Raw genomic sequence first — 16724 nt, 5'->3', positions numbered from 1 at the left:
GTGCATATCCCGGAGTTTATCTTCCAGCCAACGTACGTTTTCCTCCAACGAGGGTGACGATTTCCATGTAAGCACGTCGTCTGCGTATGCCAACCGCCACTTCGTACCGTTTTTGACGAGATACGCCAAATATAGCATATATAGGATCGGGGAAAGGGGAGACCCTTGCGGGGTGCCGCACCCAAGCCGCCTAAAGCCCGTGGTCGTACCCTCCAGCCGGACTCGGGCCTGGCGGCCGCTTAAAAAGTTAATCACGAACCTGAGGAGCATTTTACTAAACCCGAGGCTCCGCATTTTCCGTATTAATCGCCTATGGAGGAGGGCGTCGAAGGCGCCTTGGACGTCGCATGCGACAAGGGTGACTTCCTCCCCGCGAGCTAGAGCCTGCTCGATATCGTGGGCGAGGGCACAAACCAGATCCGTCGCCGATCGTTTGGGTAGGGCACCGCCGTGGGTGCAGCTAAGGAGCCCGTTGTCGTGTATGGCCCAAGCTATCCGGCGTGCAACGAGCCTCTCGAGGCCTTTTCCGATGCAGGAGAGGAGGGCTATAGGCCGCCAGGATCGAACGCTGCTCCGGTCTTTCTTCCCCGTTTTCGGTAGCATCGCGACTTCGGCCTTCTTCCAAGGCGCTGGGAAATGTCCGAGTTCCAGGCAACGTTGGTAGAGCCTGCGCACCGGCTCGGCCAACGAAGCCCATCCGGCTTTTAGTAGCCGGACGGTTATTCCGTCGATGCCCGGGGACGTGCTCGTAACCCCAATGCAGGAGCGCTCCGCCTCTTCCGCACTAACCTGGGTGTCCCAAGGGATTTTAGCCTCGTCCGGCGACCAGGCCTCCAAGGGGTCTCCCTGCAGGTCATCCTCCGCCGAAAATCGGCCAAGCACCTCCCGTTGCAGTGCTTCCGCTTTTGCTAAAGGCTCGCTCACTTGCTCGCCGTTAATAACCAGCGGCGGGGACCGGAGGCGTGGTCCGGCTCCCAGCCAGCCCACCATGTTCCACAAATCCTTATCGTCGCGCAGTTGGTCGATCCGGTGCCTCCAGTACTCCCGCTTCGCGGCCCGCACCCCTTTCGTATAGGCTTTTTCCTCGGCAGAGGCGTCTGCCCTATTTACAGCGCTCCGTTTAACCCGCTGGAATTCGGACCAGAGCCGCTGGCAGTTTTCGGTCCACCAGGGAGCCGAGCTGTCCCTTTTTCCCGCCGGCGTACCCACGACCCACGTCACTTGCTCCCATAAAGTTGTAAATTCAGCTACCCACGCGTCCAATGCGTAGCCATCGGCCGCGGATCCCGGGTCCGGCATGTCTTGCATGCCAAAAGCAAGTAGCTCCGCGAACTTTGGTAACCGGTCGTCCCTAACCGAAACGTTGATCGCCTCCGGGCGGGGGGCGCCGCGCGTCCGCAGCGTGGTATAAAGGGATTCGTGGTCGGAGCCTGTGTAAAGACTGCTGTCAACCACAGTTATTGTGCTGGGGAGGTTGGAAAAGACCATATCCAGTAAACCCCCGTCGCGGTGGGTGGGCACGCCGATATTTCCTGTAAAACTCATCCCCTGGGTTTGCGCCCATGCCGTCAGTTGGTCCCCTCCGCGTGCGTTTGCGCGGCCCGGCTGGTATGCAGCAGCCGCTACGTTAAAATCGCCGCCTAGCACCGTGGGTCCATTTGGCACGGTATTGCATACCATTTCCAGCGCGGCTTCAGTGCCCGGAGCCCTATATACGTTAACAAACAGTATTCCGTTAATTTCGAGCCAGAGTATGTCCCGCGTATTTTGGCCCTGCGGTAGCCGTCGTTGTGCGGCCCTTAGGGCTGCCCCCTTTTTGACGTAGGTGAGCACCCGGGGCCGGAGCCCAGTCATGGCTTCGTAAGTGTTGGCGTGCCATTCGTCCACTGGCGCAAAAACATTATAGCCCGGGTGCGTTTGTGTAGTCGTATTTAGCCCGCACCATGGCTCTTGAACGTTAACCAGGTCCACCTTTCTCTGGTGGCACAACTCCAATAGGCTCAGATGCACACCCATCCTTTTACCTACGTTGGCCCAAACTACGTCGAGGCATTCCCGCTGCATATTGCCGAGCGAGTATTTCGTCATATTAATCGACGGGTTGCTTCCAAGTCTATCCCATCAGCGGGGCAAGGTTCGGCAGCCGCTGCGTCCTCCTCCATTTCGGCTGCCCAAACGATTTCGTCGTGCACGCGTTCCTGTTCAACCTGCAGGAAGTTACGGATGTCCGCTCCTGCCGCCTCGCATGGCCGCGCTCTTTTGTTTGAAATGCTCGATCGGGAGCTCGAGGTTTGCGAATGCTGCGATGAGGTGCTTAGGACCGGGATTGCAGGTGCTGGCTCTCGGCGGGCCGTTTCGGCCCGGTCGTTGATAATCGCGGCACGGTTGGCACGTCCGATTCTGCGAATCCCCTTAAGTTTACGCTGTGAAGGTCGTTCAAGCTTCCCATTTACCACCAAAGGTCGGGCAGGGCAATTCTCATGTCCGGATGGGAAATGGCCGTGGCAATTAACGCATTTGGGGGCTGCCTTGCACGGCTCTTCCTCTGTCGCATGTTTTGCTTCACCACATATGCCGCAACGCGCTTGCCGTACGCAGCGACGTATTTCGCAATATCCCTGGCAACCGTCGTGGTGGTGTGTAATTTTGCGTGATTTTTCAACCTTCCGCGCACGTCTCGACACTCCAAAAAGCTGAAAGGGCTTTACGGGTTGAAGGAAGGACACTATCCACGTGCCCTCAGCCGTATGTGGGTCGTAACCATGTTTGGAAATATGCCAGTTGACTGGCTGCTGGCCTGCTGCCACGGTAATCTCCTCCTGGATTACCTCATGTACGTCCTTTCTTCCGTCCAGGCAATTGAGCGTTCGGGGCACTCCAGAGACGGCGTATGTGTGCCAGGTTGTCGGGACAGTGACTTCCCGCGCGTCCAATGCGTCCATAATGGCCTTGACCGCGCTGGGGTTGAGGAGTTTTTGCCGTGTTTCCTCAGAGGCCACCGTAACACCCCAGCCCGTGGGGGTACGCTTGGCGTTTGGGATTTCACTGTGTGGCACCGAGACCAATTCGGCCAGTTTGGTCGTTACCGCGTATGGCTCCCTCGTCACCATCCGCAATTTGTCATTTACGCGGATCAGGATGCGGTTGGACGGCTGTTCTGTCAAACGTTTCGGGGCTTGGGAGCGGTCCCGGCCCGATTGGGAGGGAGTTGCGGAGCTGTCAGGTGCATTGCCGGGCGTCGTACGTATCGGGTACGAGCGCGTGGCCGGGGTTAAAATTCGCGTTGGGGCCGCCGCTGGTGGCGTGGCGGCTCGCTCGGCCCATGTGACCGATTTGTTAGTGGGCGTGCCTCTGCCTTTAGAGGCCGACGACGCCGTGCCCGTCCTCGTAATTAAAATGCTGCGCCTTTCGCTGGAACTGGTCGGCGAACGCGACGGGGAGCGTGAACGCTCTTTTTCAGGGAGGGTGCGACTGAGGAACCAGCCGCTGATCACGTCGTCAAGTTCAAGAACAATTCTCCTAAGCGCGGCGTCCTCCGGGGCCTGTAAACTTTCGAGCTTGGCTGCAAAGACCTCTTCGAGCCAGCTGCCGACTGTTTCCACGTTTTCCAACTCCTGCTGCAGTGTTTTGATGGCCAGGGCCGGGAGGCTGGAGTACCTTCCGCGGCCAGCCGGCTGAGGCGCGTTAGCGGTGCGCGTGTCGAGAGATACGTGTCCCGACTCGGCCTGGCCCTGCGGCAAAGCCTGCGGCGTGCTCTGCGGGCGCGCGCGGCGGTTTGAGACCTCTGGTGAGGCCATGACGACCAGCGCCCGGAGGGCGAAAATTCTTCAGCTGTTAAGCTTATTGGTGTGTTTGGGTGTGAATCGCTAACAAAGGTGGGTCTGACCCATGAATGGTGGAGGATGCTTGAGGAGGATGATGAGGATGATGGCCGTGGGCACTCAGTCCAGTACTTCAGTAGCAACTCTGTTTGCGGAGATGTCGCAAGCCCATTTTCTGTGCCATCCTTCCGGTCCATATTAAGATCGCGAAGAGCGCGAAAGCTGAGTTCAAGGTCCCTGCAGTACTTCCGCTCAAAGTCTGTGCATGTGCCGACTCTAAGGCCTCTCAAAAATGATCGAATGCAAGACGACGGTGACTGTTCGTCACTGTCGTCACAAGCTCGGCCCAGGTTGAGGCAAAGTTGAGGACGGTCCTCAGGCCTAATTATCGGCGGCTGGTTCTGAGCAAAGAGGTCCGCAGTGGCAGCGAACCCCTTGTTGCTGGCGACTAGCGTATAGGCTGGTAGCTTTGGAAGCGGGGGCAACTGGCCCATCGACGAGTCGATTGATTGGCGAGATACGGCCTCAGCAAGTTTCGTCAGGTATTTGTAGAATAAGTGATTTTGATACCAAATCTTCCACCTCGACCGCACTGCTGTTATTGTCTCATCGACGTCCACATACGCCCTCAAACCGGCGCAATCGCTCTCTGTTGGCTTTTTCGGCCTTTCACAAGGCCACTGAGACTCCAGGTAGGAGATAAACGCCTTGACTTTAAAGTCAAAGTTGCGCTTGTACGTGGTATGTCGACGCGTACTTGCATCCCACTCTTCCTCATGGGGAAAGATGGAGAGTTTGGCCTCCGCCGAATTACAATAACCATACCCACCGCTCTCTACGTCGCTGGTGATGAGATGTTTGACAAAAGAGTAACCTATGGACAGATTGTACTGATTTGTTTTGGCTGGTGGCGCAACAGAAGCAACATCCGGGATTGAAGCAATGGCAAAAAGAACCTCGATCATGGAGCGTGTGTCGTAATCAGTGGCAAATGCCAGGGCTGAGAACCACGACGCGAGTTGAAATACCCCAAACTCGGAGCGCTTCTTTCTGAAAGCACAATGAATCGCCAGCCAGTGTCGCGCGATTAGTTGCTTGTAATTATCGAGCCATACTGCGTCCCAGGATAGGCAGGCCGGTAGCTCAACCTTGGGCCCGTAAATGTTGCTTGCCTCGTGAAAAAGGACCACATACTAAAGGTTTTGATGTTTGGATACCAGCCCGTCAAAAGCGGTTTGGCTATGAAAATTGCCTGCGAAACTGTTATAGTCGCATCGGAGCGGGCCTCCTCTCGCAAGCGGTCCCTGCTCTCGTAAACTCTGTCGCGTAGTGTTATAAACTCCTCGGCTAAAGCCGGGCACTCGTGACCAGGAGCAGTTGATCATATCCCGTTTGGTAAGCTTCGGATTCGAATTTCGCAAAGAATCGAGTTTCTTAACGAACCTGGGGCTGATGTCGAGCTGGCGGTCCGTCAACCAATAAACAGATGGAATAGAAACCTTGAACACGAAATAAACGCTCCGCCCCCAAGGTATAATAACAAAACAACTAGAATGGAACTCGGTCTGTAATACCGCTTGATCCATTTGTACCTTGTCGTTTGCTTTACACCAAAATCGACTTGAGTCCCTGAAGAGTTGTCCCACTACCCAATGCTACCACAAAAATAAAACGAGCAATCAAATTCCACCGCCGAAGCACCGCCCTCCACTGCTGGCACACATTTCTATCCCTACCCCGCCAGGCTCCGGTATCGTGGCATCGTGCCCGGCTGCGTGAGGAACTGGTCGAGCGCCGTGCCGCTGTTACATCAATTTCACAATTGAGCGAGACGGCCGATGTTGTATTTACGATCAGTAGAGCGCGGTTTTACGGACACCACTTCCAAAGTTATATGCTTATTGCGGTGCCTGCAGGTGGGCTGCTGTATATGGTGGCCAAATTCAGCCTGCGGTGGGCTTTTTATCGCATCGTGGCATATGCGTGCGGTGCGAGGGGACGAAAATTAAAAGATGTTAGGGAGGTTTTCAACCCTAGGAAGACTGGCAAGGTCGACGAGGTTGCAGGACGACATGGGTTAGATCCGCGGATCTGCAGGATTTGGGCAAAGAGGGTGAAGGCTTTTTGGCCTTTGCTTCCTTGACGATAATCGAATGGAGCTTTTTGGTTCGGCATACGATCACGGAATGTCGTCGCTGCAATGCGTCGGCGCCGACGATTGACGTAATCGGGCGTTTAGAACCAAGCGAAATCCGATGGTATTCGTATTAAGCTGGTTTGCAGGTAGCTATTACAGGCCCCGAAAGTAGCTTTGATCCAGTCGTTAACAAATCAGCGTTGCTATTCACCCGTTTTCCAGACCTCAAGAGATGTATGGGCGGCCGGCGGCCTCCTGCACAGTGTCGAGGTGTGAGGTATAATTTTACTGTTCCCCGTTGTCGTTGATTACCTGCAGCCGGAGACTTTGCCCCGTTTTTACTGTGGCGGGTGGCTTCTGCATAAGTGCAGGAAACTAAGGAGGGGAAGTCCCTTCTGCAGTTAACAGTTTGATGTTATTGCACTATCCTTCCTGCTTATGCTTAATAACGTTAAGATAAAATCATTGCCATTTGCCTTACATGTTGCATATCACCTTGGGTAGGTGGCACATTTCGATCAAATGCTCTCCCTAGTTCCTTTAACCCTTGAACTTGCAAACCTAGGCTATTTTTTCATATCTCCCTTGTCCCTTCAACTCTTGAAACTTTTTGTTTTCTATCTCATCTTTTGCAGCTTTCTCAATACGTATTTTGTGAATATTGGGCCGACTTGAAAATTGAATCCACCAACCCAGGATTTAAGTGGTTTGCGCCACCGCGCTCGGTCTAAATTGTGGCTGAAATGGCACCTTGTGACCAGATCCACAGTTTAGCTTGCGTCTCCGTAGCAGTGCTTACGTAGGCAGACCCAGGGCCCGATACAGGTTGCCTGTGCAACGAGCCCTGTTCGATCTGCTGCAAATACCCGTCTACCTAATTTTGTTTGCTGCAAACATCCTCCATCAATGACCGATATGGATGAAGAACTCAAGAAGCTCCGTGAACAGCTCGAAGAAGCCAAACGCCGAACCGAAGACGCCGAGAAACGCATCCGAGAAGAGCAGCGCCGACGCGAAGGGGCGGAAGACGCCGCCAGGGCATCGCAACCGCTGGCAATTGAACCCTATCTTGACGCATGCCACTCGCTCAGTCTTGCCATCCAAGTTCTGACCGACCGCTCTTTAACCACCCAAAGCGACACGACTGATCCTATTGGCCGTGTTTACCCATCACGAATTTCCAAATGGGACGAATTTGCAGCAAAACAAGAGGAAATATGGAATCTGCTTTCCGACCCTTCCTTCACCTCCCGTCCTACATTTCCATCTCGACACCAGGTGGATTACGTTCGCTCTTTAATAAGCCCGATTAGCAGCGAGCATGGATTACGGCATTTTGAGCGTAACACCGTTGAAAATGCAGTCCAAAAGCTGGTCGATGCAGTGTTCGAGAACGAACTGTTGCGACAGCGCCTCGGCCTGCATGGGACCGTAACGTTCGAAAGCCACACGAACCTCGGCGCGGCGGACGAAAGCCTATCCGAACCTCTCGAACAGATGACCGTCTCTGGGCCCAGCGTCGCAGGTGCGTCATCTGCAACGGCCAAAGTCCGGAAACCGCGTCGCACCGCGAAAAGCAAAGGAAAAGGCAACCGAGCGGACCAGTTCTGCATATACAGGACAACGAACGGAGCGAACACCCCGACAATGGCAATCGAGTACAAAGCGCCGCACAAACTAAGCCAGGACGAGGTGGTTACCGGCCTGGCATCCGCGATTGAGCCGAAGCGAGATGTGATTGGCCAAGATTGCGAAGGCTTCGTGCTTGCGTCGAAGGCGCTTACCGCCGCCGTGGTCACGCAGCTGTTCTCCTACATGATTGGCAAGGGCATAAAACACGGGTATGTTTGCACAGGACAAACTTTCGTTTTCCTCCATATTCCGGATGATCCCGCGACGGTCCTCTACCATGTCTGCGTCCCGAACTTGGACGTCTTCGACGATGACGTGAACAGACTCCACCGTACAGCCGTCGCGCAAGTATTCGCCTTCGTCCTGCAGGCTGTTCGTACTGCGCCGCCCCCACAATCGTGGCACGACGCGGCGGCTACGCTCGAAACATGGGCTGTCGAATACGAGGATGTGCTGGCCAAAATACCGTCTTCTGTCCGCAAGGATAAAGAACGGGCTTCTCCTTATATACCCCGCCGTTGGCAAGGCTTCAAGCGCTCGCCGATCCGCACCCGCGCGTTCTGCCGGCAGCTACCCACTCAGCCCTTGTCCGACGAAGATGAAGACGACAATGATTTCCTGCACTCCCCAACTCCGAAACGATCCTCCAATTTTCACAGGAATGGCACGCCAGGCTCTGGTGGACGCAGAGAAGGTCGTGGGGGACTGCGGGCGGGTAAATCACAAGGAATACAGGATATGCTTTACTGCAGCCATAAATGTCTTCTTGGGCTGAAATGTCGTAGACCTGTTGACAAAACCTGTCCGAACGCCAGTAGCCACGGGCAGAAACACATTGACAGGGCAGAATTTCTAAGTCTGCTTCAAGCACAGCTAGCCAAAGACCGTGGGCCTGACGCAGACTGTACGCCGTTATACCTGTCAGGGTTTGTTGGTTCGTTGTTTAAGGTCCGGCTATCGCTGCATGGCTACACACTTGTGGCCAAGGGTGTGGAAACTGCGAATCTTGAATTCCTGCAACATGAGGAAAAGGTTTATAACCGCCTTAGCGAGATTCAAGGGAGGCACGTTCCGGTATACCTCGGATTGATGTCTCTGGTTCTCCCGCAATATTGCGACGGCGGTGTTTATAAGCACTTTTTACTCCTTAGTTGGGCTGGCAAGCCTTTGTCGAGCAGTGACGGCCGTATCGATAAATTTGTCGTTACTGCTTCGATTTCCAAGGCAATTACCGCAATACACCGTCTTGGTGTCCTTCACGGCGATGCTGAGGCGCGCAACATTTTGGTAGATGGCCAGCACCCTATGGTTGTTGATTTTGAAAGAGCGACTATTCCGGACCGTGCGCCGCTGGGCTCGATCTCTGCCAACGCCAAGCTCAAAAGGAAACATGGGCCATCTCAGAAAAGGGGGAACGACGCGTTCGCAAAAGAGTTTGCCGCCATACAAAATGTTTTCAATTGACTTCCTTTTCCTAAGGAAGAGGCTGGATTTTTTCTTGGAGCTGAAAAAAGAGGAGGACCAAATCAAAGCGGCGCAGGAGCAGGAAAACAATGCACAAAAGATAACTTTCACTTTTCACGTTGGGTGCTTTTTCATTTCTTAATGCTGGCTTCAGAAAGCCACAATTGACAATGATATTTTATATATCCTTCCTTGACTTGGGCTTTATCTAATTTACACATTTCGCTTCACTTTCTGTAACCAGAAAAGCGGTGTGACAAAGTGGCAGCAGTTAAGAAAGCTGGGGCAGTGTCCGAAAAAAACACTTTAGCAAACCGCAGTGCGGTGTTTGCCGCCAGTTTATCATCTCACCTTGTTTTGTCGACATCGTTGCGATGTCAGCCGAGTGATGAAGGCGGTATACAACGCCAAAAGACCAGTATATTATTGTTTATAAATAGGAAACTTGTCTTCCAATAAAGATTTCATTCGAAACCCTTCGTTTGCATTCATGTTTCACATGGGAAATTGAAAGGAAGGCCAGCAACATGTCTAGAAAATACCACGAACCCATACAATACAATGCCAAAAACTATCCCTACCGACGAGAAATTGATCACGAATATCTTCAAGATGTGGTAAAACAAGAAGTGAAATGGCAGTTTGCAAAGCTAGGATTTCCGAGATCAGCCCGGGTTCGAAGTAAAGAAACACCTTCCAAATCATACGATGAAGTGGTTGAAAGCAAAATCGACCTTCAAAACTATATTATCGACAGGCGCCCCGGCAACCGTCCAAACCATGAGGCAAAAGTCAGGTTTCGTTTGTCGAAGGAACAGCCCTCCGGGCATGGATTTGTGTGCAGGGAATGTGGCCGGGGCGTCGATAGTTTTGTTTCGCAGCATTAAAACATGACAAGATTTGACATTGTATTGTGGCGGAATTAAAAGAACGATATAGTAGGGTTTGTGTTACTAAACTGCGCTGTTAAATTAAACGCCGTTGTAGCTCAAATTCTTCAAATTATATACGCTTAGGGAAAAACTATTTCAACATTGTTATTAAGGACAATTAATGGCATTGCCATTAACCATTATAAAGCTACGCTAAGAAAAGGCTGTGTTTAAATGTCCACCAAGCGAAATCAAGCATTTATTCGATCCATTTCCTTTTTCTCGGCTTTCCGTTTGTCGGGAGGGTGTTCATTGCATTAATTACATAGCTCGATTCGAGCAAACGTTCGGGGATGGTTGAACTCGCCGGAGCAGACCGGCGTGCCAGATAGGTGCTCGGGAATTGGACCGAAGGACTAGTTTCCGGGGGACCAAAATTCGAGCATGGCAAAGGAAGTAAACTTGGGAGCAGGCGGGGAGGCCCCGCGGCATTTGCTGCCGAGGTTTGAGACGAATGGGCCAGGTTACTGTCTTCCACAAAGGCCTCCACAGAGGAGCAGTAACTCGGCAGCGGCGAAACAACTGGGGAACCGGATTTTGACAATGCAGAACAAAGTTGAGGAGATCCCACAAAAACCGAAGAGCAAGGTGTCGGAGTCGCAAAGCGCGGCTCTGGAGGGAGACTCGACACTATCCAGGACCGGGGTGCCAAAAACGCAAATCGAAGGATTGCTTTGTGTAAAAGAGCCGCTTTCTAGCGGCAACTCGGCTCGGACCATATCCGAGTTTGGCGCGGAAAATGCAGGGCTGCCAAATGCTGAAAATGAGGCAAAGTCGGACGACAAGCTACCGCCATGTTTATACTCTTCCTCGTTCGAAATTTGGGTTGGCGCAATTGTTATTTTCGCGTCTGGTTCCGCGTTCCAATTCGGCTGAAAGTTTTCGTCGGTGACGAAACACTTTGTCAAGCCGTCATACTCGATGTAAATGGCCACTTTCACTCCATCAAGTTCGAGCGCTGTGGCTTCTCGGAGCAGGTTTGAACTTCGGCTGTCGATCAAGTGGCTGATATTTGGTGGTGTCATTTTTCCAGTCGTTTCGTTCAGAAAATCGTGTTAAACGCAACGAGTTTTAGTGTCGTACACCAGGTCAGAGCAAATAATTTTATTTCACTATTGCACAGTTTATATAAATCCCCTGGCAAACGCGAACCTGATATTCGTTAATTGAAACAAAAATCGAAAATGCGAAAGCGCTTAAGCGGCGGCTAACTGATTGGAAGAAACTGTGCATCTCAACGTCGCCATCAAAATCAATATCAACATTAATATTAAGCGCCCAGTTTAAAAAGCGATGGGACAATGCTGCACATTGAAACTGTATACGCCACTACGCCACTACGCCATGCGCCGCTGCGCGCCACAGCGCCATACCCCCACCACGCCATCGTACTTCGTAATACCGTACATATTTGAGTGACTGCTAAAATCAGAACGCAATATGATAACGTTACAAGATACGGGAATTTGGGTGGTGGCTGCGTGAGTCCAGATTACTATCAGGCTTCACCTTTCGTCCTTTGGTTATGCAACAATGGACAGGCTACAAATGCAGCTTTGCAAATTGCCCTAGTGGCACCTCTTGAAGACACCCTCCAAGGCACGTTTATTCGGACTGTGCTCCTTCCAGTGCTAATGCAAGAGACGTGTCAAGCTACTTGTCAGAGCGCTCACAAAAGAATTTGACCATGATTTGCCTTTCAATCGGAGGATTTATGGAAGTTATTGCAAATTTCTTAGTCGCAATCCACTTTAGAGTAAATACTGGTCAAGAACTGCGTTGTACAAAAATGGCTGGTTAACTAAAGCATGAACAGCTGTTGCTGGCACATCCCGGTCTTCATATTCAAACCCTACCGCTACGGATTCGAAAACTGCATCCTACAGCGTTAGTTGTTTTCCAAAACATCAGCAGCTGTAAATATATCTAATAACGTGGTTCATCAGGACCCCGGACATATCAGGACCCCGGACATTTTTCAACCCAGTTTCATCCTTTATTTTCCACACGTGTTCTTTCCCCCAACAGTAATGGAATCATCAAATTGCGAAGCGCGAATCATTCTTGCTCTAAATGAGCTCCGATCAAGCAAAAAGAAAAGCATACGAAAGGTTGCATTAATATATAATGTCCCAAAATCGACACTACACGACAGAATAAACGGCATCGCTTCTTTGGCCAATCGTCGGCCAGGCAACCAAAAGCTAACGGAAAGGGAAGAGGAAGTAATTGTCCAGTATATACTGGACCTGGATTCCCGAGGGTTTCCAGCCCAGATCGCTGATGTGGCCGCAATGGCCGATCATCTTCTCGCTGCGCGGGACGCGCGACCGGTCGGCAAGCAATGGGCTTATCGCTTCGTACAACGACGCACAGAATTAAAAACGCGTTTTTCTCGCGCTTACGATTTCCAAAGAGCTCTTTGCGAAGATCCTGACGCGTTAAACGCGTGGTTTCAATTGGTGGCCAATATGAGGGCCAAATATGGCATCCAAGACTGCGACATGTACAACTTCGACGAAACCGGCTTTATGATGGGCCAGATTTGCGCTGGAATGGTCGTAACTGGGTCCGAAAGACGCGGAAGAAGGAAAAAAGTACAGCCTGGCAATCGAGAATGGGCGACTGCAATTTGTTGCATCAGTGGCGACGGTTACGATATACCCCCGTATATCATCGTCAAAGGCTTTTACCATTTGTCCAATTGGTATACAGAAGGCGGTCTTCCGGACACGTGGCGCCTCAAACCCACCGTTAATGGATGGACCGACAACGAGACTGGCCTCGACTGGGTTCAGCATTTCGACAACCATACAAAATCGCGGACAAAAGGCGTATATCGGATGTTAGTGCTCGATGGGCACGGCAGTCATCGATCCCCTGAATTCGAGGGCTATTGCAAAGATCACAATATTATTCCACTTTACCTGCCTGCTCATTCATCTCATTTAACCCAGCCACTTGATGTCGGAGTGTTTAACGTCCTTAAGCGGGCGTACGGTCAAAAAATTAACGACTTTATCCGGGCCCACATCACTAACATCAGCAAAGTCGACTTCTTTTTGGCTTTTGCAGCGGCTTACAAAAAGTCAATGACAAAAGAAAATATGGCCGGGGGTTTTCGAGGGGCGGGAATTATCCCCCATAGCCCGGAAATGGTCATATCTAAGCTGGATGTTAGGCTACGGACGCCGCCACCTAAAGAGCTTGATTTTTCCAGCACCGAAACCTGGGTCTCTCAAACACCGCACAACCCGACAGAAGCCGTTAATCAATCTACCCTTGTTAAAAGTCGAATCAACTGTCATCAGGGAAGCTCGCCAACGCCTATTTTTAATGCTGTAAAGCAGCTAGCAAAAGGGTTGGAGTCGATTGCTCATCGAACCACACTTTTGGAAGCGGAGAACCACAGCCTTCGGAAGGCCAACGAAGCGCTTAGCAAGCGGCGCAGGGCTCAAAAAACACGTATCCGCGAAGGAGGGTCATTTACCATACAAGAGGGTCAGAATTTGCTTCAATCAAATGGTGCCGATGGTCTAATATACGAAAAGAAAGATGAAAATGGGGAGGGGAGTAGTGCGCAGCCGGCGACTAAACGACGTTGCGGCAACTGCGGTAAACCTGGACATAATGCACGCACCTGTCAGGAGGATGCAGAAATGTCTGATGTACATATATCCGATTGCATTGAGGTAAATTGAACAACGCTGGCGTTGCAATTGAAATTGGAAGTAGTATTGTGCAGGAAAAGTGTCCGGGGTCCTGATATGTCCGGGGTCCTGATGAACCACGTTAATGGATTAAATCATATTTCGGCTCGCAAGCCTGAAGGGGTTGCAGCCCTAGTTTCGGCGCTACCTATTACGTACGCTGGGGTGGAATAAAAAGTTTTGTTGGGGCAAAAAAGAAAATGGGGAAAACCGCATTTTGTCTAATTTATAATTTGCGAGTCGTGTTTCGCGAGTTTCGTGTTTTTCGTGTCTCTATATTAGAACTAGCAATTTATTCCGTACCAGCAATTACAACTGTTCCATTTGTTTTATTCTTCATTTCCCGTATTAACGTTTGATTTATCACGGCCAGGCATACATTGGAGAACCTCAATATATTAGGCGCTATTAACGGTAACTCTAAATTAAGGAGAGAAAAAAGAAATATCAAGTAACGACACGCCGGCTAAATGCGTTTAAGTCCGGAGCCAGTGGACCTTTGCGCGCCATGGGCTTAGCGTGGCTGGTGGGGTCGAGTGGTAATTCTGAGGTTAGGTCTGGTTGCCTGATCCTCACAAAAACCTTGTTTGTTTCCTTTCCTCTCCTCGGAGTAAAATTTTCGTTGGACGATAGACTAGTTTCCGTGCTATGCTTATCCTGGCCAAGGTGACCCATTTCCAGTACCGCTTTATATTTGGGAACATAAACTAGTAAACAAATAACGTGGATGTACAGTACCCCGGACAGGACAGTACCCCGGACACTTTTCCAACGTGGACGATCCTTCAATTGCAATGGCGTGTTTTTCCCACATCAACAATGGAATCGTCGAATCGCGAAGCGCAAATCATTCTTGCGCTAAATGAGCTCCGATCGAATAAAAAACTGAGCGTTAGAAAAGCTGCAACCATTTTCAATGTGCCGAAATCGACATTATACGACAGAATAAATGGCGCGACTTCTTTATCTGACCGTCGGCCCAATATGCAAAAATTAACGGAAAACGAAGAGAAGGTGATTGTCCAGTATATATTGGACCTGGATTCCCGAGGGTTTCCGCCCCAGATCGCTGATGTTGCTACCATGGCCGACAATATCCTCGCCGCGCGGGACGCGCGACTGGTCGGAACTCGCTGGGCAAATCGCTTCGTCCAGCGACGTACAGAGCTAAAAACGCGTTTTTTTCGCGCCTACGATTTTCAAAGAGCTTTATGCGAAGACCCTGACGCGTTAAACGCGTGGTTTCGTTTGGTGGCCAATATAAAGGCCAAATACGGCATCCAGGACTGCGACATTTACAATTTCGACGAAACCGGTTTTATAATGGGTCAAATTTGCGGCCATATGGTTGTAACCGGGTCCGAAAGACGCGGAAAAAGCAAAAAATTACAGCCTGGTAATCGAAAATGGGCGACTGGAATCTGCTGCATCAGTGGCGACGGTTACAATGTTCCCCCATATATTATCGTTAAATGTTGGAATAGAGGGAATCGCGGTCAATTCAACAATAGAGCGATGATCCACGTGCAATGCCGCACAGGCCAATTGCACGTGACTTACCCGCCCAATTGCGGGTATAAGACGGAAGGACGTTCAGAAGCTTACCTCTAAACAGTTTCATAGAAGATGCACAATTAATATCTTTATATCCATATAACAACGTTCTGTTGATCGATCGACATTACGAAAGGCCTATCAACATAAACATTTATAATACTTTGCATTTTAATTTGTGCACCCACTGCCAAATCACTTAAAGATTAAAGCTTTTAGTTCGCATTACTTGACTTATTTTAAAGTTTACCGAAGTTCATATATATAACTTGCCCATTATTCCAAATATAGATTTTCATATAAGTGGTGGCTAAAATAAAATAAACTCAGCTTTCATTTATAGCCGACTCACTTGTAGATTCATGCAATACTAGTATTGCAAGAGTGTATCCATGGATTTGCTCCACCCAATGCTGGATTTGTAGCCTGAGTTTTGGCACGAGGCGGCCAAAGGCTTTGTACAAAGACTTGTTACGGGACCAGGCGAAAGAGAAAACCGTGGCTAACGGGAGTTTATACGTGGGTCTTAACTTATTTAGCTGTCTGCGGCAAATATCAAATACCTTAATTGATTTTTCGCCAATGTTGTTATGGTTTCGTGCTGGTTGCACGTACCTTTAAATGGTTATAATAGCGGGGATCACGTGACCTGTATTGCTTATATATATTGGGAAAGGAAGAGTGCCACCACCTCCTTCTTTCTACCTCCTCTTTTCCTCGGCGTTAATAACAGCTCCTTTTGGGCACCGCACCGTCGCAACGCCGTTGGACTGCCTTATAATAAAATTAATGACTAAAGTCCGTAACACCCACAAAATCCACATCACTAAACTATTGTGCAATGGGAGTAAACTTTTCTTTTACCGCCAGTTATAACCGCCAATAATATAAGATTATTTCCAGTTCCTCAAAGCATAGTTTTTGGCGCATGATGCACAAAACAAATTTTATAATATAAAACGCATAACCTATAACGCAAGCGGCGGCCGGGCCGAATGTGCAAAACTTCTTTAGATAATTGATATTATATAGCCTCCGTCACCATTAGGTTACAATCTTTATGCGTAAAAATCTGCTTTGCTTACACCCTGCGGCTATTTGGGTAAACAGTTTACCAAAGAGTATCAAGCGCAGATAATCGTTATGCGGACATGCACGTAAATTAATTAGCGTTGCATAGCCGGAGGTGCATGCTTGTTAATTCAGGCCCAGTAGTAATACATTACTGTTTGGCATTTAGAATTTAATTTATCAACAAATTATTACTTGTTTTGTCTATTGCCCTGTGCAAATGTAAGCAAATATGTAAAGTATAACGCCAACGCTGTTTTTATAAATAGGTCAAATATGTCCAGCAAATTATCAGGTTTTTTTACTTACTTTCACTACCAATACAGCTTTCCCGTTTCCAATCCGTTTTACCAAACAAAACAGTACAAAACCAAATCAAAACTTGTCTTTTCCAATCCCGAAA

The 16724-nt window shown here is 50.0% G+C and overlaps 4 protein-coding genes across 4 annotated transcripts; 2 read left to right on the top strand and 2 right to left on the bottom strand.

Moving 5' to 3' along the window:
- Positions 1-3937: 3937 nt before the first annotated feature.
- On the bottom strand, positions 3938-5013 carry MGG_17212 (uncharacterized protein; the record flags this gene model as incomplete). The annotated part of the gene is made up of 2 exons (XM_003717326.1): positions 3938-4871; positions 4937-5013. Coding segments are annotated over 2 exons (1011 nt in total), but the record flags the coding sequence as incomplete, so codon positions are not given.
- Positions 5014-5511: 498 nt separating this feature from the next.
- Positions 5512-5964, top strand: MGG_17211 (uncharacterized protein; the record flags this gene model as incomplete). Its single annotated transcript, XM_003717325.1, has 1 exon — positions 5512-5964. A coding segment is annotated over one exon (453 nt), but the record flags the coding sequence as incomplete, so codon positions are not given.
- An 849-nt stretch (positions 5965-6813) lies between these two features.
- MGG_17210 (uncharacterized protein) lies at positions 6814-9633 on the top strand. The gene has a single exon (XM_003717324.1). The coding sequence runs from the start codon at positions 6865-6867 to the stop codon at positions 9052-9054; it is 2190 nt and encodes a 729-aa protein (XP_003717372.1). The 5' UTR covers positions 6814-6864; the 3' UTR covers positions 9055-9633.
- An 817-nt stretch (positions 9634-10450) lies between these two features.
- MGG_17209 (uncharacterized protein) lies at positions 10451-11011 on the bottom strand (the record flags this gene model as incomplete). The annotated part of the gene is made up of 1 exon (XM_003717323.1): positions 10451-11011. The coding sequence occupies one exon, from the start codon at positions 11009-11011 to the stop codon at positions 10451-10453; it is 561 nt and encodes a 186-aa protein (XP_003717371.1).
- Between the last annotated feature and the right edge of the window lie 5713 nt (positions 11012-16724).

The sequence above is a fragment of the Pyricularia oryzae genome, chromosome 4 (genome assembly GCF_000002495.2).
Source record: "Pyricularia oryzae 70-15 chromosome 4, whole genome shotgun sequence".
NCBI lineage: Eukaryota > Fungi > Ascomycota > Sordariomycetes > Magnaporthales > Pyriculariaceae > Pyricularia > Pyricularia oryzae.
Note: the sequence above shows the minus strand (reverse complement) of the source record. Positions and strands in the feature narration are given on the sequence as shown.